The sequence below is a fragment of the Empidonax traillii genome, unplaced genomic scaffold, assembly GCF_003031625.1.
Source record: "Empidonax traillii isolate 1590-97213 ecotype Southwest subspecies unplaced genomic scaffold, ASM303162v1 scaffold432:size744455, whole genome shotgun sequence".
NCBI classification, from domain to species: domain Eukaryota; kingdom Metazoa; phylum Chordata; class Aves; order Passeriformes; family Tyrannidae; genus Empidonax; species Empidonax traillii.
In genome coordinates, this window is record NW_020955625.1 from 427,818 (window position 1) to 454,421 (window position 26,604).

The 26,604-nt window shown below is 40.0% G+C and overlaps 1 protein-coding gene across 1 annotated transcript in view; it reads right to left on the minus strand.

The window, feature by feature from the left end:
- Positions 1-26,604, minus strand: part of LOC114062743 (transcription initiation factor TFIID subunit 4-like) — a 138,005-nt gene that overhangs the window by 105,458 nt on the left and 5,943 nt on the right. The window contains exons 3-8 of the mRNA XM_027894518.1: positions 16,016-16,147; positions 14,545-14,772; positions 13,937-14,059; positions 12,254-12,343; positions 10,192-10,449; positions 918-1,023 (exon numbers count right to left, since the gene is read on the minus strand). Of these exons, the coding sequence (XP_027750319.1) occupies positions 918-1,023; positions 10,192-10,449; positions 12,254-12,343; positions 13,937-14,059; positions 14,545-14,772; positions 16,016-16,147 (937 nt within the window). The remainder of the gene's footprint in view (positions 1-917; positions 1,024-10,191; positions 10,450-12,253; positions 12,344-13,936; positions 14,060-14,544; positions 14,773-16,015; positions 16,148-26,604) is intronic.

Sequence of the window (26,604 nt, forward strand, 5' to 3'; positions counted from 1 at the left end):
AACAGAGCAAGTGAAACATCAGCTGCTATTAAACGGTTTTGATGTTTTTCCCAAGGAGAACAGAGACGACCCAGCAATGAAGGCAAACAGGCAGCAATAGCTTTTATGTGCACTTAAACACATTTGGTCCCTGATTCAATACCTGAAGATGACAAGCTCTGTATCCCATTACAAACCCTCAGTCAGGTAAATGCCCACATCCAATCAGATATTCTCACACGTGCTCAGGAAAAATAAAAACCAAGCCTAGCAGGTTTAGTGGCAGAAAGAAACTAATGGATATTTATTAGAAAGCAAGGAGGCTTTGAGAATCCTTTCAAAAAGTGGGATGGATCCACCTGTGCACAGACAGGTGAGGAAGCTGTGTGCAAACCACATGCCATGGCTAATTGTGGCATGTCAGGTTGCTGGAAGTCAGTCTCTGACCTCACCAAAAATTAATATACTGGCAGGGGTTAAAAATAAACCATGAGGCTTGAGGAATTTCTCTAGGACTCCTCCCTTGACCTCTGTAGCTGCAGAGACAGTGACTATCCTGTTCTGCTTCAGGAGTAAAAATTAGAAGTAGGATGATTAAATTGAGGCAGGAAAAATGAAGACTTTCTTTCTTGGCCCACAGTTACAGCTTAGGACAGCAAGAGCCAAGCTCCTGACCATTTTAGATCTTTCCCTTAAAAACTGCTGAGTAAGGAGCCAAACAAGGGAGAGTTTAGTCCTGAGGTTGTTTCAAAACATTGCACTGTGTTGGTCTGAACCACCTTGAAACTGCAGACGGAAACATGCACCCTTCAGCCAGCAGGAGGTAAAAAATCAATGCCAACAATGTCGCCAAGGTCAGCACTGCACGTTTGTCCATGTGTAATGACAACCAAATTCATACAAAGGTAACAATCTCACTAAAACATTGAAACCCATACCTTGTGGTCTAATGGTCTGAGTTATTACCACTGGCATCCTAATCTGGGTAGTCTGGCAAGCAGGGGTTCGTTTCACAGTTTGAGCAGATGTTGACTGGATAATCTGCTATTATTAAAGAAAAGTATACTTATATTATACTCTTTATACACAAACACACACAACGTAAATACACTAATACCTGTCATTACCAATACAAGCATGTGGATCTCTAAAAGCACAACCAGCTGGTGACAAAAGTCATGTCCATGTAATGCACGTGGTTGTGTGTGTGTGTATATACCTATTTTGCCATTATGCTTTAAAAAAATAAAAAAAGATCAAATAATATTCGACACAAACGTCATATGTCACAACCTTCATCAAAAATATATTTCAAAGTCATAAGGTTAATATTAAAGTTTAGACTTTTGTCTTCAGAAGTTCTACAAGGAAGAAAAGCAGTTTTGTAGAAGAAAACGCTGCAATAATTTTATAGTGGTATCCACCTACAAACATTAGGCCTTGCACTATATATCTACGCCTTTTAAAGAAAACATATACTAAAAATAAATTCAAAAGTATTATGGGCTCCAAAGTCAGGTATACTCAAGAAAGAAAACCAAGTTTTGTGCTGATCATATACTACTAATCTGTCAAATATTAACTGGATATTCTCGAGGTTTCACTTATTAAACTCATTCAAGTTTTGAAGTCCTTCCCCAAAACTGAAACTGGGTTAGAAACTTAAAATCTGACCCATAAACAAATCAAATAACAGAGAGAACACCTGCAAAGGTCATGTCTAAGCAACAGCAAAATGTACATTCACATGATCAGGGACCAGGCAGGCACAGATGCAATGAACAGAGGATCCAAAAAGATGTGTGAATGCTGCAGAGCTGGAAAAAAAAATCCATGAATCAACTTGGAACATGAAACACAGGCAAACAGCTACATAAGATTAGGAAAAGATTACAACCACAACCTGGGAATTAGGACTTCAGGAGCCACAGTCACAGCTATCATCCTCCCACTGCACCATGTCTGGGGCTCCTCAATCCCAGCTCAGTCCCATTCCCTCCTGGATTCATCCACCACACTGCACGGCACTGTGTGAAGTGAGTGGGAACCGCTGCAGTTCCATTCAGCATCATTCCCCCAAAATGTATCTAAACCCAGTTAATTTAGCTAAATAACCACTGGCCAAATCCCTGACTTTAAAGTACCCTCTGGAGAAAAGGAAAGGAGAAACAGTATTTTCAAATGAGATGCCAAAGTAGAGGATGATGTGGCTACAGAGCAAAGAGGAAATTGTTCCATCAGCTGGAACCAGTGGCTCCCAAACTGGAGGGGAGAGAGGTGAAAACTCCACACAAGAACAGAGGGATGAGGGACCTGCAATGTATTCTGGAGAAAAAACAAGCAGGGCCATTCTGAGGTTATGAAACTGCACTTTGGACATCCTAAAACATCAGAAGTTGTAAAGTCGTGATAAACCTGTGGATGTAGAAGTATTAGCAACAGTCAGCTGGCAGAAAGGGAAAAAAGATTAAGGATTCAGCTTCAGCTATGGACACTGAAGGAAAATGGAGCATTTGTACTGAGCACAGAAATGGAGCAAATGGCTGTAAATTGACTCAGTCAAGACAGGCAGTGAATGAATAGTCCCACTCAGAAAAGAACAAATTAGCTACCACACTTAAAACCAGGAAAGAAACAGAGCTGGGAAGTGAAAATGAGGGGGAAAGGCAAATGTAACTGCATTTTGATGCACAGGAAACATGTACAAGTGTACTTTTAGTAAAGAGGCAGAAAAGTCCATGGGAAAAAAACCTACACTGGTATGAAAAAGAAGGAGAATGTTGCACATTTACCATAATTTATTGGATGAGTTTTCAGAGCACAGTGAGGAGAAGCTGCTGTACCTTACCAGGCCAGAAAGGAGATGTGAGTAACCTGTGGACAGAGTTACTACCTGGTATTACAGTTCTGTTTCACCTGATTAATATTTTCATCTGAGTTCCCTAAAAAATGAGCCACTAACACCATTAAAGACAGGGCAGTGTTGAACCATTCAAGAAGACACAAATAATGGCAATGTTTTCTTTCCTATCAAATACATTCCAAAAAGTGTCCTGGAGCAAGTCCTGCACCAGGACTTCAAGGGATGTAAAAGGGCTGTAAGTGTAGAAAATTGAGAAATGAGGTTTCCAAAGGGCAGAGACCAAAATCAACATCATCAGTTCCACACAGAAACCAATCAGCAACCAGCACATTGTCTCTCAAAGGAACACCTAAGAGCAGCATTTGACACTAACTTAAATCCTGGGTTCTGTGCTGGAGTTTTGGGATACATTTCAACACAGACACAATCTCCAGCTCTGGAAGTCATCAAGGAATTAACATTAGCAGTTTGCTTCTGAAACAGAATGTGGAACCTCCTTTGCAAGGCAAACAAGGGACACTGTAAAAACTGATGAATCAGAGCAAACTGATCCTGCACTAAAATCTATCAACAATCCAAACCACGCTTCAGCTGTTAAGGTAATTCAAACTGTTCTAATTCTCTTGCCTATTTTCCCCAAATCATAAACATTACTATTATGTCCTTAATTTGGTCTGAAAGTTGTAGACAACGAACGAGTGTATTGCCAAGCTAGTCTGGGAGATGATTAGCTTAATCAAATTATTTCATATTTCTCACAGCCCAAAAATACAGACAAGGAGTGTCTCCCACCTCATGTCATCCCTCCATATGCTGACTCAGTGCTGAATCCCAAATCATCAGCTTGCAAGTACCAATTTACTAACCCAGACTGACAGGGCAGACACAGAAGTGGATGTCTTAGTACACTGAGGTTATCAGACACTACTTCAGCCTTCAGAAAAGGGGAGATCTTACTGCTGTTTGCTACCACCTATGGGAAGAGAAGACAGAGCCAGACTCTCTCAGATGAGCAGAGCAGAAGGATGGAACACAAAGGACACGAGGTGGAATGTGGGAAATTCCAACTTAATAGAAGAAAAAAAAAAATCACCAAGAGGGTGGGTAAGCTGTGGAACAGATTGCCTGGAGAGGTTGTGTAATTTCTTCTTGAAGACACTCAAAACATGACTGGTCACCCAGGAGACATCCTAACCTGTAAGTAGGAGGCTGCATAAGACACCTCCAGAAGTCCTTTCCAACCTCTTACCACTAATCCATAACCACATCATCAATGATTTCATAAAAGTGCTGAGTCAGAAAAGGTAACAAGACAGGATATAAAAGTCATCAAAGTTTACAGAAACTGTTCATCATTCCCACTCTACTAAAAAGGGAAACATTTACACCACTGAGGACAGCAAGCACAACAACAGAACAAGAACAACAAAGGCACTGAAAATCGGAAAGACAGAATGTGGTGTAGTCATTGCCTGGATTTGATAATGAGTTTGGAAAACAGCAAAATTAGCAAACAAAATTATGATCAAGACAGTGTTGAGACAGCAAGTACTGCATACACCAGCTTATCAGTCTACATTTGAAGAATCATCTCCTGGGCTGCTGCACTTTGGAGCTCTCCAAGAAACACACTGAAGCAGGGAAGTCATGGCATTGTTCTCCAAGTGCACTACATGAACAGTTACCTCAATTTTTCTTCCATAAAATAACATTTTTCTGCAAAATAAGATGTACATTTCTCACAATAGAAAGCATTCTCCCTCTGTTTTTATTTCATCTCTGCAGGTCTCCCCTTGCCATCTTTCCACTCCACTGGTGACACTTTGATTCACCCTTTGCTCCTCCAGAGCAGTTCCTTCTCTCATCTCCTGAACGCTTCAGACTCCCACCCTGTCCTTCTCTAAAGCTGAATTTATTCTCACAGATAAAAAAGGGATGTTTGTAAAAGGTGACCCATGAAGACAAAAAAAGGATATTTAACAGTCACGCTGTTGATAAGCAGAATAACAAAGAGGTGACAGTTGAAATACTCATTTTTCTTAAAGGCCTTCTTCAAAAATTGTAGATTCCGTAACTATATGAGACTAAAGTAATGGTGCTCTCTGGCCCTCATCTCAAGCCAGAAGGTGAAGATCGTTCCACGGCAGGTGTGAATCTTCTACTGTGTCAGTTATCGCAGGACAGAGAACAAATTACAGACATGAACACAGACCAGTAATTAACAACACAAATAACCAACAAATACAGACTGAGGAAGAATCCAGCCAAAGCACACAGAACATACAGAAGCAGAAAGACTGATCACTTCTGTTCTCTTTCTCAAGCAAGAAATACAAAATAAAATGAAAGCCGCTACCTACAAACCATTGAAGGGAAAAGTCCTTCGTGACAATCAGATTAGAACTCATTGCTGAAGTTTCTGAGGATTTTCCAATCTCCTGTCCCAGTGCACAACGTGCCTCCCTTTCACCTGACAAGGGCTGCAAACCCAGCCTGACTCAACTCACAGAAAATCACACTTTGCAATAAAAGCACCCGATCCAAAAGCTTCAACCTACCAAATACCACAATAAAGACAAAAGCATAGGAAACAGAAGCTTCTGCAAAGAATGGAAAATAAAAATAAATTTGAAAAATATATCCTTTACCAAGCATTTTTTCCCCCCTCTCAATTAAGTTAAAAAAGCAACACTGTGGAAGGAAGAAACAAGACACTTGTAAACATACAAAATTCAGAATGGCTGTGGTCTGATATGACATTTATCTTCACTCATGAGTAAACACTTGCTAACTCACTTGTGGCTATGCCACTTGTGATTTATCAGTCTACTCACTCCTGAAGATAAATGTCATATCAAACCTCAGCTATCATGTAATCTGGCAGCATTAACTTACAATGTTCATGCTTTCATGGGCCCAGAATTCATATTTACCATTGTTCCCCATGCTGTATCAGCAGCAGCTACAATTTTTCAACAGTGCCTCAAAATTTGCATAAGCAGATTATTTTTCCTCCCAAATAAAATAAAAAAGATTGACTTTTTGAAAACTCAGCACATAAATTTTAACGTTAATATGACAACAACACTGTTCCATTGGGTATATGTTTTCAACAAAGCAATGAAGAAAAATAAAACAGAAGCCACCAGATCACTTGTCCCACTTGCTCCCCAGTTTCATACACAGTTTGTCAAATGGTCTATTTTTGAATGGGTTTAATTATGGCTTTTTCATCACTGTCTTTGGGAGCCTGATCTACCATCTAATATTCTGTCTCACTCTAAGGATATTTTGCCTTATACCCTACCTAAATTCTACTTCATTTAATTATATGCTGTTGTTCATTTTTATACTTTCTTGGTCTGCTCCAAATAATGGTCTTTTATTCTTCCTCTTAGTGGGTGTTTGACCAAGTGGCATGTGTTTAATAATTCATTTAAGCTTTTCTTTTAGTCTTTGCTTTTAATCCTCTCTTTTGTTACTGGTTTCCAAACGTCAACCAGTGACAATATTCTCCTTATATTAAGGTACAGCCCACAAAACTCTGCAAGTGTATGACAACAACTCAGAGAACTACTGGGCTGTATTTCAAACAGGCACACAATTTGCCAAGTATAGGCTTTGTTCCTGTTAATGGATCTCAGGTGCCTGCTGCTCAACAGCCACTTTTATTTACATTTTATTGTACATCAGATTCCAAGTCAGTGACTAGATCTTTATTAGTTCATTAACAGAAACTACTGCTTTTATCCAAACAGCCATCTATTACCCTCACATTTCTAAGCTGCCTCGAACACAGAACAAAGAGAAAATGATTTCCTATGAATCACTAAAATGTGTAAACGTTACAGCCATTCATGAACAGGAAACTGGTGCCAGGAAAAGCTTCAGCAGAGAATGAGAGAGCAAAGCACAACATCCCCGGACAACAAAGTGTTTATTCTGCTGTTGTATCTTGTTTCCAAATTCCATGACTCCATCTCACCTTCTGGGAGACTCCAAGCACCGTGACAGTGCCTGGGAAAGTGTCGGTAAATGTTTGAGCAAATCCTGTTCTACAGGAACGCAGAAGGTGGCAGAGCCTCCCCTCTGGACACTGGGCCCAATTTGCTGCAGCAAGAACAGTCCAGATGTATCTCTAGACATCCTTCCTCATCCTAGACCTGCACAAGTCTTCATACAGCTTTGCAGATAATTAAACTGGTTTTAATTAAGATGGATCACTGATTTTCTTACTGGTTTTCCTTATCACTCACATTTAGTGACTGGTTTTAACATCGAGGAGTATCCTCCTCGTGATGCAGTCAGAGTCAACACAGCATGTAAAGTGCTAACCCATCTCCACTACCCATCAATCCACTCACAACTTCAACACATTTAATAACAGCATCCCTCTTATTCATACAGATTGTACCTGCTGTAACACCCAGAACAAGACAGGCAATGTGGAGCACATGGACCCTAAGAATGGCAATTTAGACCAACTTTGAACATTGCACTTGGAGCAATTAAAAAAATTGATTGCTGGCTTATCTCATTAGTGTCTCATCAATAAAATATTAGCCTAAGATTATTCCCCTTTTCTCTACCTAGAAGTAGCACTATCTAGCTCTTGCAAGCATTGCTTTTTTGCAGTTTGGAACACGATTCCAATACTTCACAAAATGAATAAAAAATACTCTCCTTTTCCATCTGCACTAACACTTCACATTTCAAAGCCTTTGTGCAAGCTATGCTGCATGCTGACAGTGTACACAGAATTTCCCTGCTGCAAGATACCTCAATACCACTGGAGGAAGTATCACCTCATCTGACCCCTCTGTGAAACAGAAATGTCAAAAGAAAGGAAGAGCTCACAGATTCTCCACATTTTAAAGGAAACTCGACTACTGTAAACTGGCTGGTATGAAAAGATCTCTATTCTAAAACAGGCTTGCCCTTCTGCAGCTGGACAGTTTGCAAAGCCAGCTGGAACTCTCTCCAGTGAGCTCCAGGCTTGGAAATTCTGGAGCTCAGCCAGTTTGCTCCATCAGCGCTGGCCACCCCCAGGCAAGGCAGCTGCAATCCTCATCTCCTGGACAAGGCCAGGGCAAGATGGCCAGGAGCTCTGGGCTCTGCTCTGATTTCGGGGAGCACTCAGGGCTGGGAGCACTGGGAGCACTGTCACTGCAAGAAATCACTCCCTGGGAACAACCCCTGCTGTGGTGTGGAGCTGCTGCTGGGTTCTCTGCTCAGCACCTGGGTTGGGGGTTGTGCTATCTCACAGCAGCTCTCACTGTGTAAATGCTGCTTTTGTCTGTACAGTTAAGTGCCTGGTTAATGTAATGTGTGGTTCTCTTAATTAATGGCTGATAAATTTAAAGCAAATACGAAAAGACAGTTTTACACTAAAGCCAATACATGGTTTTTTTTTACTGTCTTGTCTCTTAAGTGTTTCTAGAAAAGGAACAGTAAAGCATAGTTTTGCTCTGCATGGTTTGTGACCTTTAGAAAATGCAGCAGTCATTTCATGTACCCAGGAAATGAAAATTCAGCCCTAGACCTGTGACCTCCTTACAGACACAAAACCAGCTCGTTTTCCCCATCAGATCAATCTCCACAAGGTGTTACTTGAGCACTTTTCAGCTCCCTCCTATGACACAGGTATGCTGAATAAGCTGACACTGTAATCTCCACCCAGGTTAACATGATTGCTTGCTCTGAGTACCCCCTGACACGAGACAGAAGGCGTCTCTCCCACAAACATGGCTTTCTTCCACTCAGAAAATACTCCACAAGAACCACAATCCTAAGAGCAAGAATTCCCGTGGACTTACACATTTTGGTTGGACACTGGTGTTTCCCAAAAGGTGGGGTACAACTGCCAGATGGGCACAGGAGTGTTTAGGTGGGTTCCCAACACTGGGAAAAGCATTGTTACCTTAAAGTCTTAAGACTGTGGCATAAGGCCAGACTCACTGGCCATGGATGTTTCCACTTGCAAGCAATCTGTCAGCTGCTGTCAGATATTTGCTTTCCCTGGACAGGGAGGAATTTTTACACCTACTGTAATTACCACCAGTTCCTGCCCCTCTACCCTGAGGAGCCAAAGCTCCTGTCCATTCAGTCCTCTGAAACATGGACAAACCAAAGAGATGTCACACACAGCGTGAGGAACACTTTTCTAGTTTATACAAGAATCCAGAAGGGGTGGGGAAAATCCATATTAAAACAAGAAAGAATGCAAGTGGCTGAACAGAGAGCACTGAGTCAGGTGAGAAACACCCAGCTCTTGTGGGCATTGCAGCAGGCACAGTCAGAAACCTCAGCACCCAAGATGTTCTTACACATGGAAACTATGCTCACTAAAGGACGATGAAATTATATTAATTTCATTTTAAAGTTAGTAATTTAACCACTAGAAAGTATTTGGAAGGTTCAAGACACGGCTCAGACATTTTCAGACTGTGCACTGCTACTTTTAAATTAAAGCACAAGAACCATTCTCTCTCCCCACACCCTACAAATTATTTATAGCCTTTATAGATCCCTGTAAGGTTTTACATAATCATATCTGCAGTTCTCAACCTTGATAATATAAATTTTTGCCAACTTGATACACCTTTTGGAACCTGCCAATTTGGTTTTGAAACCTCAGTCAAGTCCTTTACTTCACACAAACACAGAAACCACAGACAAAGAAACTCTCACATCTTTGCTTGAAGGATGATAACACCTCTATAAACTCAAGGCCTTGTAAAGATCCTTAACATATTTTAATTAAAGCTGGAAACACACACACAAGCTCCTACATAAATTCATCTGCCTTACTGATAGTGTCTTTGAAATTAATTAAACACATAATACTCCACTATGCACAACAAAGATACATTTCAGTAACAAAGAATGGCATTGTTTCTAAACAGAACATCCTGCTACAGCTATTCTTCTACGAGATTTTATAACTGTGTGAAGAAGAGCTCTAAAATGAGAGAGTTAATTTTAATGCAGACTAATCTAAGCAAAGCGGCATATCTAATGACAGACTGAACATTATCCTCTTGTAAGTCTTGACAAGCTTTTGTTCTGGGTTTGTAATTCCCTCAGATTCCACTCTGCTCACACAACAATCACTGGATTGCAGACAAAAAGGCCAAGGGTGCACTTCCTTACATTTAAACTGTTAATGATGTTATGTAAACTAATGGTTGAGCATACATGTGAAATGACACAAAACGAGGTGCTGCTATGGATGACAGAATATGGTGCAAACAACAAAGTATTTTCCCAAAAAAAAGCTGCAATAAAAATAACACTGAAAACTGCTACACAGTTCACAAAGAAATTCTCTTTTATGCTACAGTACCTACCAGTTGAGAACTCTGATTTGACTGTACCACCTTAACCTGAGGAGGCTGCACTGTATTTGATACAGAGACTGTGCAAATGTTGTTTGGTTGCCTTATTCCTATTGTCTGTGTGGTGACAACAGAGGAGATGCTTCCCGAGGCAGACTGAGGTATCACTTGTGAGAGCTTGCTTTGTTGAAGTGGCTGCTGAGACGGCTGTCCTTGCAAAACCAAATGCTGACTGTTCAGTAAAGATTGTCTCAATGCAGGTAGACTTTTCTAAAAACAGAAGAGAGTTTATGACATAGCAAACTTAGCAGGCTGGCACAAAAATATCTTGAAATTTGCTACAAACACAATTAAAAGAACACAACTTTCTTTCCAATTTTACTGACGGCCAACTCAGCAAACGGAACTGAGATTGAACACATTTTGTAGGAAAGTTCAATTTACATTTTTCATAAGCTCGCAATTTGGATTTTGCAACCCCTGTAGTTTTTTATGTGCCCTGAACTCCACTGCAGCAGTTAAGATATAACATTCTCCTTCTCCAGACTATCTAGAACTTGTAGTTTGGGCCTTTGGAAGGGCAAAACTGGAAGCAGAAAAGGCTGAGCTGTGGGAAGAACCCCATTCCCACTGCATGTTAGAAGAAGCAAGCTGCACTTTACTTCTCCTGACATGCCTCCAGTACCTAGAACAAGGTGACTTAACTGCTGATGCTCTGCAGCAACAGCTTTTGACTGTATTATTACAGATCTTGGGTACTCTGACTGCATTAGAAAAGTGTACCATTGTATCCTTCATCTTCAAACCACTTCAAGAAAAAATACAGTTCTACAAGGCTATCCTGCACCTGCAGGAACAGACTTCGTACTTTTTAAGTGGCACATCTGAAGTGCTCCCCCCAGGCAGCTGTAGAATGCAACAGTGTTTAGCTCAAGCTACAGTTCTTTCTAAATTTATCATATTCATTTAAAAACTTTATGCCTGTTGTGCCAAGAAGGGGCTTCAAAGACAGGGAACAAGTCAAAACTTATCGTGATGCCAGAAGTGACTGCAGGAAAAGGCACAAATAAGGGTTAATGACAACTTGAAAACACGGAAGCAGAGGGAGAAAGTTCTGAAGAAAAGTTGCAGGAGAAAAGAGGAAATCTGCCCTAAACAGAGGAGTTTTTGAACTAGATGAAAAATGCTTTTAAAATTGTATTTGTGGTTTTGTTGGGAGACAATTAAACATGTTTTGTATGTTTGAATATAATCTTGCAGTTATTGTAGTTAATGTATAGAACCAATAAAAAGTTAAATTTATCCCCTTGTATACTAACTTAGGACCCACCAATCAATCCACTTGGTATCACATCAGAAATTATACTGCTGATTAGTTCCAGATTACAAGCAGGATCATCTAATCAATTATTTCAATACCATTATCTCCATTTTAGTTTTTCATAATCATTGTTACACATGGATTGCAAGTTAACAATGACCCAAACATGGATAACAAAAACAATATGGAATATCTTATTAAATAAACACTTGAAGTGATCTGTAGAAATAACTTCTGACTCCTCCAAATGTGAATGCTGTACTTCTTCCCAAAAAAGTACCTACTACCACAGAAGAGTGTACTTTCTATAAAAGTAAAGGATGACTCTAGAACAGCCAATGGGTGATTTCCAAACTAGAAAGTAACTGCTTTTTTATATAAATCTAATTACTGCAACGTTCTAAGCCAGAGCTACTCGAGCCATGAATTCCAGATCAGCTCTGGATGACAAATGCATTGTTCCCAAACCTAAGCCAAGGCCCCAAACACGAGGTGTTCCCTCCTGTAGGAATTCCCTGTTTCTCACTGTTCTCCCAGCCTGCCAGGGAACAGCTCCTGGCTGGAATAACTGAGAGGGAGCCTGCAAGGGACTGCCAGCCAAGAGCATTTGGGCAGAAACGGGCAGCAGGAAGTAAAAAGGGAGCAGTGCTGCTCTAGGCAGGACAGGCTAACACCACTCAGAAAGGATATTCTAAGGCTCAGGGTATAGAGATTTGCATTGAAACAGATTGCTCCAAACAACATCCACATTACCTTAAGGAAAGGTACAAGATATGGCTGAGGAGATGATTTGAGTTCTGTTTGAAGGCGGCCTGTAAATTCTTCTGGATCAATCTTTGCATCCTTCGGGGGAAGAAAAAAAAAAAAAAAAGCATCAACAACTCAGTTCAGTTGGTTGGTTGTTTCTTTCCCAGCTAAAATATCCACATTTATCCCTCACAGAATAGGCTGCCATATCAAGCAGAACTTCTGGAGCTGAAATTCCTCAACTGCTCTCTAAGATCCTTCAGTCAAGAGCCAATTCCCACCTGTAACATCCACTCAACATCCAGGGAGCTCCCCTGGGATGCACCATTCCAGACACAAGAAGACCCCAAATACACCCAAGCCTCTTTTGGGATTCCATTCTTCTGCTAACATTTACAGAGTGATTTGTTTTTTAAAATGAAAAGAAAACAACAACAACAGATTATTGAAGCAACATTACAAACTATAGTAAAATTTGTCAGGCCTTGTAACAGGAAAATATTAAATACTTCATTCCAAACCCAATTCTGTTGGTACAATTTAACTTAGTAGAATGTGTATATATAAAACTATACATGTAAAGCACAGGTACATATAAAAAGTACATTTATAAGTAACTACAAAATTGTCAGATGTATGAATCTGTCTATATAATCACAAAATATACACTTATAAGTATATCAAACACATAATCAGTAGTTTATTTTGTAGTTAATACAGGAGAACTCTATAACTCAGGTGCATTTTATAATATTTCTGAAGGATCACTAGTTACAACCTCAGGTTGTAATAAAACCATTCATCAGCTCTCCTGGACTGATACAGAATCAATCTGTAAACAAGAGAAAAAAACAAAGCAAACAAGCTTTGATAAATGTACTTATTCTATATGTGTGTTGCTACTTTGCTTAAAATACAGTAAGTAGCTACCTTTAGTTATTTAATATTGCCAAGTTTGCAAAGGTAACACGAGTTTTTACTGTAACCACTCAACATGATTGTTGAATGGCTCACACTTGAAAACAGTCCTAGGTTTGTCTCAAACATACAGGTTTCTCTGGCAATGCATTCAGAGAAATATATAGCAACTACTTTTAAATCCAACGTCTTCATTGACTATATTTCATTTCTTTTTAAGAAGTTTGACCATTTTTCCACTTCCACAGTAACATCTGCCTGGACCTCATCGATACAATTGGCTGAACCATCTGTTTTACTGGAGACTGCAGCAAGTCCAGACTCAGCAGGTCAGCAAAATCCTTCTCCTTCAGTCCTAGAAAGTCTAACCCACCTTGTGAAGGCCAATATCTACATCCACTCTGTGCTTAAAACAATTAACAGCTTCTCACTGTTTCAGGAAAGACCATGGCTTGAGGAAAAGAAATTTAACAAACCCTCAAGGAAAAATCCTGTATTTTACTCTGGTTTTCTAAAGAAATGACGAAAATATTCCCCACCAAAACAAGAGTGTTTTTGACAAATGCATCCTAAATACTTTGCTGCAGTTCCCCTTTCAGAAAGTCAGAGAAAGGCTGCCTTTAACAGCTCCTTGAAGACACAGAACACACAGAATACTCACATTTGGATGGAGTTCCCTTTCATTACAGCCAAAAGAATTAAGATCACAGCAATCATTTTCAGCCTATGTAAATGAATAACTGACAAAAGAAAAGATAACTAAATATTTACCAACAAATCTTGAACCAGAGCTTTCACATTGCGGGACGTTTCTGGAGACGGTGAATTATGAGAAGCAAGTTTTATAAGGGTAGCTAAAAAGTTTTTGCATTTTTTCACATTCTCTTGCATTTCCTGCAAAAGCCAAAGAAAACAAGTATCAGATCCATGCTACTTTTGCATCAGGATCAGTGCATGCTCTGACCACCACAAATAAGGAAAACGATGACATTGTTAAAAATTCAGACAGGGCACGTGAAATAAATCTGCAGCTGTTCTGCCATGGCTGCAAGTTACCTGATACTTTCTTCACTTCTTCCTGTGACTGAACATCACAGCTCGCAAATAAAAACAGCAAAAAGCAGTGAAAGAAATGTATTTTATATTTTACAGGTTGCTTTGGTAAAAATAACCTCAAATATGAAAAGTAACACAACAATCTGCTGGAGATGCATTCCCCTTTGAGATGCCCAATACACAATGCACCAACGTTCCCCAAGCTATTCTGATTTGTTCAATTATTTATTCAGTGTATTTCTGTGCAAAGCAGTTGCAGCAGTAAAATCAAATCAGAACTCAGACCCCAGTAGTTCACAAAGCACCAGGATTTGAACACTTGCCTGGGACACAACGGTGGTTCCAGGCACAGGAGAGCTGGGGATGACCAGGGGCTGTGCTGGCACTTGTGCTGCCGTGTGAGGTGGCAGCGGCAGCCGGGGCTGACCCTGGGGCTGTGCTGGGCCTTGGCTCTGTCCACCAGTGAGCACTGCAGGCTGCTGAGAAGCTGAAGTTCCAGTTGCTACTGTTGTCTTGAACAAATTTTGAGCACTTGTCGTAGCTACTGATATCTGTTGACATTTCATATTGAAAAAACAGGTAATTATTTTAATGATTTTACTCAACCTTGTTTCCTTTCAAACACAGCCTTACTGACAAAATAAAACCATTGACTTCATTTTTGCCACCCTTCCATGACCAGTTCAAGTCCTCACTTAAAGTCCCTTTTATTACACAAATAAATGCACCACCACAAAATCAGTTGCTATCACCCAAACCTTTAAGATTACTACAATGGTGTGACTTCTGACACTCAACTTTCCGTAGATCTTAATATGAACAAGCCCATTCCCAGTGATGTGGGGTGGTGCTATCAGGTTTACAACTTCCATCCCACAGTTCCAGTGCCGGTTCAGAGCCAGAGGACACAAATGCACTAAGGCAGCTGCCCAGGCCATCTGAGCCAGCACTTTTGCACAGCCCTGGTGAACAAAGCTGTCCTGGGCCAGCTGGGCACGTGCAGCATGTCCACCACTGAAACAGGATCTACAGCTTCACCTCACTGGAGTTTTTTCTTTAAAAAAACTCAATCTATACCACCCTCAAACTTATTATCATCTAGGAAATGGGAGAAAATAAAGCCTAGGCTATCCCTAAGGATCTGCATAATAAAGTCTGACTGTACATTCTTTATTAATTTCTGGGATTACATTGGTAATAAAAGGAAAGATATGAACATTAAAATTCATTTTCCAAAACCCCATGTAAAGTATAAAATCATGGAATGGTTTGAGTTGGAAGGGAACTTAAAGCTCACCTTGTTCCACCCCCCTGGAAATTTTTAAATGACTGTCAGAAAAATGCTACACAAGTGAGCCTCTTAAATGAAATTAAATTTCTCTTAAAATTTCTCTTAAATTTCTCTTAAAATGAAATTCCAGAGAACAGTGTTGCAAAATCATAGAATGGGTGAGAAAGAAACTTAAAGCTCATCCCATCACACTCCCTGCCATGGGCAGGGACACCTTCCACCAGCCCAGGTTGCTCCAAGCCCCGTCCAACCTGGCCTTGGACACTTCCAGGGATGAGGCAGCCACAGCTTCTCTGGTCAACCTGTGCCAGGGCCTGCCCACCCTCCTAGGGAAGGATTTCACCCGTACACCAAACCTAAATTTCTGCTCCTTCGGTCCAAACTCGTTATCCCTCACCCTATCACTATAACCCCTGATGGCATCCCCAAAAAGGTTCCTGGCTGTATCCCACCCACCCCCACCCCTTTCCCTGCCCCGCTCTCAGCTGCCCGTGCCCTCTCACCGTGGTGTGTGCCAGCACAGCCCCCCCTGGCAGCGTGGCAGCGGCGCTGGCGGGCGCAGCCGGCGGCTGCACCACCTTGGCCTGCACCGGGAGGCCCAGGCGGACGGTGGACGTGGCCACGGGCGTCGGCTGCTGGGAAAGGAAAAACAGCGGTTTGGTTTTATCCCTTCTCCTTACTAACTCCATCTCCAAGACTTCTTATTAAGGAACAATCATTTTAGTGCTGGGAGAATAAAAAAAAAAAAAAATCCAAACCAGTAATGCAATCTTAAATATATATTCACAAATAATGGAAAATTGAGCCCTTACATTCAATAAGTTTTCACTATTTCTCCCAAAAAAGCTATTGCTTATACAGCTATAAAGAAAAGACTGAAAAAACGGATGTGAGCTGCAAAAATGTGATGCATTAGTTCAGCTGTAATATTTACACATCACTATTCATCAATATTTGAGTTCATCATTGCCAGTAACACGTATCGGTCCTCTTGGTATTTACTGGCCTGTTCCAGTGCTTTTTTTCTTTAAGACAATTCATATGGAGAGAAAATTCAGAGAGCAGAAAAACATCTTGAAAATAATTTCAGAATGGATTATACAGGAAACGAACTTGCAGAGAAATGAAGTCTAAGCATTCGGAGAACCTTTGTCACAGAACCAAGGCTCTGGAATCAGACGGTGACTGGACTGGGAAGTGCACACAAAGGAACACGATTGACTCACAGGCTCTCACTCAGTACCACACTCTGCAGCTCAGGAAATCATCTCATGCAGCAACATATTAATTATTTTTTTATTTGTTTCAATCATATAAAAGGACAAGATTTAGAAACAAAAAAATGTCTCCAGAAGAGTTATTTAATTCTACAGGAATGTAAGAAATATGAAAAGAAACACAGCACACAATGTGGAACAGTGACAAAACAAGAACCACTCATTATTAAAAAGGGAGGCCACACTGGTCTCTTATAACTCGCATTTATTAAGATTTACATTCAAACACACACTTAGAAAAGACAAATTTTCTAAGTGGATGGAGTAATAAATCATGGACAGTATTGTTTCCCACAAGATAAAACTAATTTCCCTTGCTTTACATTTTAATTTCTATGTCTCTATAATTAATATTTTTTATAAAAAACTGCTTATTTTAGATTCTTACACTGCTTACTAAACCTACATAAAATACTTCTTCACAGAACATCCAGCATACTCTAAGAGATCTCCAAAAGCAGCAGAGGCCCAGGCAGGCATTCAAAGCCCCAAGCATTCCTTACAAATCAGTCCAGCAACATCCTCTACTGGATATCAATCTTCTGTACTCGGGGAAAAAAAGGAGGAAAAAAACCAAATCAAATAAATCTACCTGACATCTGAACAAAAGCTTCTTTTTTTGTTGTTGCTGTTGTATGTAAAGCTTTCAAGATTTTTAAAATCTTGGCTAGGGTTGCCTTCCATACTGAGACAGCCTAGAGGTAAGAAACAGCACCACCCTGAAGGGAAAGACTTGTCTGGGTTTTTTTTTGGAAGAGGGATCTCATAAGCTTTTCCTGGTTTAAATACCCCCACCTCTTCTCTCCATTCTAAAAATGACCACTTGTTTTAATTTTAAAATACTGGTAGAATGAAACTATATTTACCTGATGAATGTTTGCCTTTAAAAATATAAATATTGTGTATCTTGTTCATTTGCTTATAACCAGTGTTTCCAACCCAAAAATGCAGCAGACCTGGGATATCTGCCCCCTTTCTTATCAGTACATGCTTCCAGAGGTGAGGATTTACAGAACTAGCAGATAACCAGGAACACTTCTGGCAGCTACTCAGTTCCAGGCAAGATCTGCAGCCAGAAATCCACAAACACAAACTGCACTGTAAAATATTAAAACAGAAAATTTCACTATCATAATATTATCAAGCTACGTGTTCCACTGTGCCAGACCACAGCAAACTGTGCAACTTGAAGACTAAATTCCCCCTCAGTTTTAAAAATCAATAGTGACAAAAGCCTTTTGGCAGTAAAATCTATTAATGTGTTGCACATGAAGAAAAAGCCTCAGCGGCAGAGAACTGCAAACAAAGTAATGCAAGAGTTTCCTAACGTGGTTCCAAAACTCCTGAGTGTTAAAAAGGTAAGTATGAAACGAGGGGATGAGAAACAGAACAAGGAACTAGCCTGGAGAAATTCTTAAATATCATGGAAATGATCTTCAAATGACAGCTACAAGTTGCCAGAAGACACTCTGAGGACTCCCAACACAAATGCTTCAAGAAGAACACGCAAAAAATATTTAGAAACAAAAAGCTGTGTTTTCTAGGAAAGGAGAGCTGTAAACAGATCTCATGAGGAATCAATCAAAAAGAAAACAAAAATTATCAGCATTGCACTAAGCAAAAAAAAACCCATAACCCAATGTGTCAAGCTCCCACTGGAACAATATAAAAGAACTTATGATGTTCCTTAAAGAGAAACTGCTGAGGTTTGGTAGGATGCTATTAAATCCCAAAATTACCAAGAGGGTTAGAAAGAAACACATTTGCAAATCTAACTATTATTTTTTATTAGACATCAGATATTTTTACATTTCCTAAATACACAAAAGTCATGTTAGAGAGACTTTTGCCCTGTGCTCAGACATCAAGAGGCAGGAGAATAGAACATGAATGAACACAGGATATATAAATATATTTATATATATATATAAAACCCACTCCCCATCTCCAGGGGGACACTGGAGGATGCCTGTCACACACAGAGCTGAGCTGGCATTCACAGCTTTATCCAACCAAGGCAATTTACACTGCCACAGTCAGTATGTGAATCCTTGGGCACAGGCTTGTGATACACTTGTGGTTTGTGCTACAGAAGCACCCACTGAGGAACACTCCAGGTACCAGCAGCACTCTCTGCTCCACAAAGCAAGAGAGCTCACTTTTGACAAGTGTGTGGCATCTGTTTGTCATGAGCAGTCCTGTCAATAAACTTGGCCACTTTCAGCCACAAAAGGAAGAAAAGAAAATACTCCAACAGCATCTGAGCAAACATGACCACAAAAGCAGGGCCAGGTTCATCACAACTCACATGACATCTCTTTACATGTCTTGCAATACATGGCTTCACTAAGTATTATGTAAAACTTCATTTTAACAGCATATGACCTTCAAGTTGAGATTTGAATGTGCAAAATCTGAAATAAATTCAATTTTATTTCTAATCATTAATCCAGAAGACTTCTTACAAACAAAACAGACAATGCTAAAATGCCATTTGAGCTGCCTCAAACAATCCAAGACGCTGTTTAACAGAGAGAACTAAAGGAAAGGGATGGCAGAAGAAGCTGAAGGTCAAATCTGTGGAGCTCACTTGTACTGGGTTGGCATGGTCAGGTTTTGGGGGGAGAGGGGACTGCAGGGGTGGATTCTGTGAGCAGCTGCCAGAAGCTTCCCCCAGGCCCTGGACAGACCCCACCTGGAACAGGGGAGGAGTGTGAGGATCCTCCACTGAGGGGGAAGCAGCAGCAGAGACAGGATGGGATGAACTGCCCACAGGCCCCATTCCACATCCCCTGCACTGCTCAGGGGAGGAGGCAGAGAGAGTTGGGAGTAAAGGAAAGCCCAGGAAGAAGGGAGGGCTGAGGAGAAGGTGTTTTCAGATTCAGTTTTATTTCTCATTATCCTACTCTGATTTGATTGGTAATAAATTGGTGATTTCCCCCACTGAGCCTGTTTTGCTGTGTCAGTACCTGCTGACTAATCTCTCCCTGTCCTTATCCTGCCCCACAAATGTTTCATTGTATTTTCTCTCCCCAAACAGCTGAGGAGGCAGTGACAGAGCAGCTTTGGTGGCACCTGACACCCAGTCAGGGCCAACCCCCCCATCATTCTGGGGTAACTAACTCATACAATATCTCTTACAGGCATGGCTGGTAGCCCTAACTGCTATTAAGGTATTATAACACTCCCATCAGCAAACTCTGTTTTCCAGTACTTAAAAATTCTGACAAACTTATAAAGAGTTCATGGAGAAACTTCCCACTGACTGCTCCTCAATTCCTTTGGTCATGGCTCGTCTGGAACATGCACTTCAATGTCAGCTGCAGAGCAATTTTTTGCCAGAGGTTTGATGGTTTCTCTCTGGTAAAATCACAGCAAAGTTGATCCAAAATATTAACCTCCTAAAAACCTGACATTTGCACGCAAGTCCAGAAAATGACTGGAATCAGAATCTTTAACAGGTCAGACAACAGAGGTGGAACCTTCACTGCCCCCACAGGATCCTGAGCGGAGCAGGGAGATGTTGCTGAGTTCCTCATTTGTCTGGTGTTCCTTTGGGGACAACAGGCCAGGAATTCATGGGACTGGGAACAATAAGACAGGACAGGCAGAGGAGCTGGGGGCCACCAAAGAAAACCTCCAGAAACCAGGGGTTCTAAGTTCAAACCTCCAGTTGCCAAAGCAAATACTTATCAAAGTACTTTTTCATGCTCAGGTGAAGTACCTAATCCATCTGTAACCAGTAGGTTTCATCCAAAGAATCTGGTGGATAAAAATCCAGCTGAATTTTGGCACTACAATTAGGTTCTACCCCTGCCTCAAGTGCTTATTTGCTGCCTGCAAATATGGATAATCCATTGTAAATAATCACTCTTATGCAATATGTTTATGAGTGCCCAACTTGACAGGTGGGGTTTGTGACCAGGAGTGCTCCAGGTGCAGCTGAAGACAACGAAGTCAAACTGAACAAAAAGAATGAACCAGCACTTTTAATGTAATATTTCAAATGGAGACAATTAGGCTCCGTTTCCTGCTTACAAAAAAAGAGGTTAATAATCCCCTTAACTGCATTGCTGAGAAAGTTGTTTTGTGACAAGCTTCACAAAAAACCCTGCTTGGTTCTTAACTCCCACTGCAGAGGGGGGTTGAGATAGTGTGCAGGAAGTAAGCCTGAAGCAACCCACTGAAGAGTAGAGACAAATTATCATGCAATTCTTCATTAATTAAGACTGTCCAGCCTACACACTGTAGAAATTAAAAATAACAGGACTATGTGCACATGCATTTTGCTGCATGACCACATGGGAGCCACTGTTAGACTGCTCAGGAAGCTTCTTTATAGCATTTCTTAATCTTTGGATGTTTAATTTTCCAGCCTTACTAATGTTTGAGTGTTTTCTGAGTTTTAAAATGGTATTAATGCTATAAAAAGGTAAACAGTATAATCTGTAAGTCCTGAAAACTTACTGTCTGCTTATAGAGAAAAAAATCACCCATCATGAGGGAAAGGAAAAAAAAAAAGTTTTGTGGTTAAAGCAGAAAGTGAATATCAAAACACAGCAAACAAATCAGGAAAGTTCACGATGAAAACTCCAAATTGGGAAAAGCAGAAGTCAGAAAAATGCCTAAAGCAAGAAAAAACAAAGCTAGAAAAGAATTGTCGTTTTCTTAAAAATCCAGACATTTATATTGATTGGGCTGTTCAGGCAATGAAAACAAAGCTCCAGTGATTGGTAATCATCCTGGGAGCAGAAATATTGTCAAGTAGCCCACTTACATGCCTAAATATCTAAATACTAAACCATCCAACGTGCCACATAACCATCTTCTCCCATCACTAGAAGTGTAAAAAGAAATCTAACACTGGAAACACATTTTGAATCAAAACATTAGTAAACTCTGCAACCAAACCCATTTACAGTAGCAGCCCCATGAAAATTCCAATATACTCTATTTCACCTGCTTTGTAAATTCCAGCAACAGATATTCTGAAATAAAATATTATGGGCCAGGTTAACATTGGTCTTTCTTGTATGATACTCATTTTATATTCTTAGTCTGCAGCAGCACTTCAATTCTGTAACTAACATTAAATAATTTTAATTAAAAATAATTTGAAATAAGCAACTTATTTTTTGCTATTTGGTTATTAACATAAACCCATCTGGGTATTAAGATACTGAAAACGGTGAACCAAATGCATCAAAGGCACAAAACCCCATAAATTCTACAAATGGAAAATGCAGATAAACAAAAGAAAGGCAGCAAAGGAAAACTAGATGGCAGCACCTCCCTATTTTTCACAACTTCACAAGTACGAGATTCAAAACAAGATAGAGAGGTAAAAATTCAGTGCAATCTAATAATCAGTGTTGAAACTCGGAATTTACTTATCTCTGAAGTAATGCAAGCAAACCCACTTCCTCTGAGCTGCTTGTAATAAAAGAATCCAGAGCAAAATTTCTCTCAGAGCAACTGAAGCTCCATCAAATTACAGATTGTCTCTTAAAAATCCTGTACCTTAGTGAATATCCCACAGCAGCTACAACGTTGGCAACAACAATGATTTTTTAATATCCAGCTAAAATTAAAAAAGTAAAAGGAAACCAAAACCACCAAGAGAAAATACTTAAATTAAAATCATTCACAGGTAAGTCCAACCAATGTTTGCTTTGAGCCTCCAAATCTTCATTTCATTTAACATGTTTTTCAAAACAACCACATTATCACGGTACAGACTCACTTTTTAATGCATCGAAAGATGATTATAATATAATTCTTGTGGAAGACCAAGTATTTCCATGTAAACCCTTAGATACCAAGTTTAAAAAAGACAAGGCTCTCGTAGCTGCACCAATGAGACAAATTTATATCCACAATATGAAAAATATTTTTAATATAACTGAATATCTTGCAATATTTTTTCCCTGAACAAAACAAAACATCCAAGAAAAAGTGCAGCTAGGAGCAGTTAATATTAAAGAACTGGAGGTGCATTTAGGTTGGAAAAGACCTCAAAGGACACTGAGTTCAACCATTTATTTCCCCATTACAGTCCTATAAAATCTTATACTTTGAACTAAATTAAAACTACTATAAGGTCCAATTGCACCTGTTCATGTTTTTCTTGAATATTTTAAAGAAACCAGAAAGACTGCAAATGTAAAAGTTCATTAAAATACCAAGATTCTCGTGACTGAATCCACGTCCCTGCTCCTGCCTGTGCTGCAGACACTGTCCATCCTTTTGGGATACGTGTCCCTGCTCCAGCATCCCAAACTGATCACAGCTGAGACTTCCCTACAAGGTACTTGCTTAACTCCATGTGCCAGTTTTCCACTTCCATCAGGAATGGAAACAATCAGGTTTTATTCATGCTTTACACAGCAGTAATTGAGAGCAGCACAACGAAATGTCTAATCAAAGATTATCCCACCCAGGAGTCAAGAAGAACCCAAATCTTCCTTCCAGAATGGATTTGCCTCTCTTCTCCCAAGAACCTAACAGAAAACATTTGCCTCCATCCTCTACTCCTAAAAGCTGTAAAAAATGAGACAAAGGTATTACAATCAGTAGAAGTCAAATAACAAATAGCAAATCCAAGCACTCACGATGCAAGAAACATCAGATTTAAGTCAACATCAACTGTGTTCCTCGACTGCCCAGCTGAAGGTGTCATCTTTGTGCTTTTATCATGCAAAGATTGGACTTCCCTGCACACCTGCAGAGAGAGCCATGTGGGATGAACAGCAAGTTCTGTATCCTAATCCTCCTGAACTTTTCTGTATGGCACTGCAACCCAAATACATCTTTAAAAAACTTGACTTCTGAACCTTCAACAAGTAAGGATAAAGCCACTGATCTTTAAGGAAAGCCTTTACTTCAGCCCTTGTAGGAGTTCCTCAGGGAAGACAGACTACACTTTCCCTGTCTCAGGGGAAAAAAGAGCACTGTTCCCCTATTTCAGCAGCTTCCACTGTTCCTGGAGAAAGGTGGCTCTTTCCTCACACGTGGTCCTAGATATCAGCCCAGCTGCTGAAACCAGAGGCACTGACAGGGGAAATCTGGTTCATTTTCCTCCAAAACATCTGGGGGAAGATCCAGCAAATGATGGCTCTGGGATAGGGAAAGAAAAATCCTGCTGGACTGCCAGGCTGCAGAAGTGGCCTCGAACCTGCACAGCTCTGTGTGTACCCACCAAGGCAATCTCACCGAAGAACATTTCAAACATTGCCTCCTCCCTTTTTGAGAATGGAGAAATTACTCAGTTGTCAAGGGGCGAGAATCAAAGAACTTGCAAATTTAGATGAACAGTTGGGTACATTTTTCAGACACTCTTCCTTCTATTTTTAAAGAAAGCAATTCATAATCCATTTCGTATTCGCCAGTTATCACTTTCAACACTTCTTAATGAGTTGCCAAAAGTAACTGCCAGCTTTTGCAATTTCTTTGGCATGTTATTTAATATCCTGTGTTTTACATCTGACTACACAGCTCACAGCAGACTTTCTCCACACAACAATTATGTGAAGTGTATATACAAATTAACACTGAAAACAATCCCTTAGCTGAGTAACTTGTGACACTTCACACTGGCTATGAAGTGGAACAATCTCAAGAAAAGCAGCCATCAGACCCATGAAACACGAAAGCCATGCCTTTGCCTCACACATCCTTCATAAGGTATTATTTCCTACACTCCTTAAGGCAGACTGAAAATGTCCACTGTGTAGACTTTCTACTTAGGTAAAAGTAGAGTAAAACACACACTCAGAGACCAAAGTACAATACCAAGTTCTACACATTTAAATCACCCTGCATTTTAATCCAAATAAAGGTATCTTAAAATAGCTGAAGACATAGTAATAAATGTGAGCTTTGCACAGTAAAACAACAATCACTCCACTAACATATCAGAAAGGTTAAAACTGCACAGCCTGCCATGTTCATCCATCTCACAAAATACTTTGCAGGACTCAGGCAATTAATGTTTATTTTCTGTCTCTCTTGAGCTAATGGCACCAGAATTCTTCTGTGTTTCAGTCACAGTGACTCCTAAATATTATACTTTATAGACATAAAAACATAAGACATTACTTCTGATTAATTTTAAACTTCTGAAAATTTTAATTCACAATATATAGCATTCTGACACATCAGAAATAGGCTGTGAAAGAAAACAGCTTCATCATAAACTCACCTAAAAGTCATTTTTCAGTACATACAATTTCCTGTGTTTTAGAACTTGATACCCCTATTGATTAATTATAATGACTACTCCAGCAAATAACTGACATTTCCAAAACCTGAGCATAATATTTGTCACCAGTGAAGAGTCTCTGGATATAAACCATCCACCGACTCAAAAAAAAGTCTTGTGCCTAGTTCTGATAAGATAAACCTTCAGAATTTAAACCTTTATGACCTGGTTTTAAAAGGCTGTCAGCCCCAATTTTTAAAGACCACTCTAAGGTCAAACATATCTAAAACACAAGCACTGCCACATTGAAAGAAGAGCCTGCAGATCACAAGCAGAGTCAGGGAAGTTCAATGTGAATTTCCCAAGGACAATAATAATTAACCCTGTTAATTAGAACAAATACAGAAATGATGCAGTACAGTTTGGGCAGCTACCACAAAGATCTGCCAGAGGACCTGAATCCTGACAAGCTACAACCTCCTGATTCTAATCCCACTACATGAAAATAATCAAACTTTTGCATCCTGCAAGATATTTATCGTTCATAAAGCCTTGCTGGTTTCCCCTATTAATACAGGGGAAAGGAGGATCTATAATGCAGGTGGGTATTTATCTGGACAGACCCTGCACAGGAACAATTACACCTGAACCCCTCCAGATTTCAGCTGACTCTACAAATACATGAACATGCACTACCCTCATGGTTTTATTTTCATATAAATCCCTCAAGTCAAATTACACTCTCTGTACAACCCCAACTGCCTCACAGAGCTAGAGAACAGCTGCCTGAGGCCAGCATGATCAACATTTGCTGTGCACACATCTTAAAGCTGAGCTGGGGATCCTCACTGCCCTCTGAACACAGAGCCAAGCAGTCAGTCTACATGTCTGCATCCTTCCTGTTCTATGTGCAACACTGGTGTGTTCCTCAGAAATTCACAAATGACAAACAATTTGTTAATATCTGATGGGAATTTTAAATCTGTATGTTGGCCACAGCAATTACAGTCACATAAAAACCACCAGCATGGAAGAGAAACACCTAAAGTTAACTCATTTGAACAGACTGAGAGGATATTCTTGCTCCAGTCCCACCCAAAACTTTGGTTGTGCACTTACACTGTGCACTTGTCTCAGGATCCATTGCTAGAACGTGTGCTTGCAGCAACCACTAAAGAACTGATTGTACTGAGTCACAAAGAAAGCCCCAAACAACCAAAGACAGACACACAAACTCAAAAGAACTTGTCTGCAATTTTGTTGTCATCAAACTAGTAAAAAAAAAACATCTCAAGATGAGCGCAGGCTTCTGTGTTTCTTTTTCCTGGAATACATTTCTCTTTGAAGGGTTCTTCAAGTCTTCTTATCCTTCCAGATATCCCAAATTTAAACATCAAATTACTGCCTTTTGTGCAAAGAGTTCTTTTACAAATTTCATCCAATCCTACACTTACCTCTTTTCTGAGAGCACAAAGTTCTTCCAAGTGTTTCCAGGCTTTTATTTATGTCTTTCCTTGAGACACATTCCATTGAGCTACAGTCTTAGTACTGACACTCAGTTCTAAAACTTGCACTGTAGTTGGCTACTCTGTGGTTTAGATTGCCTCTATTTATT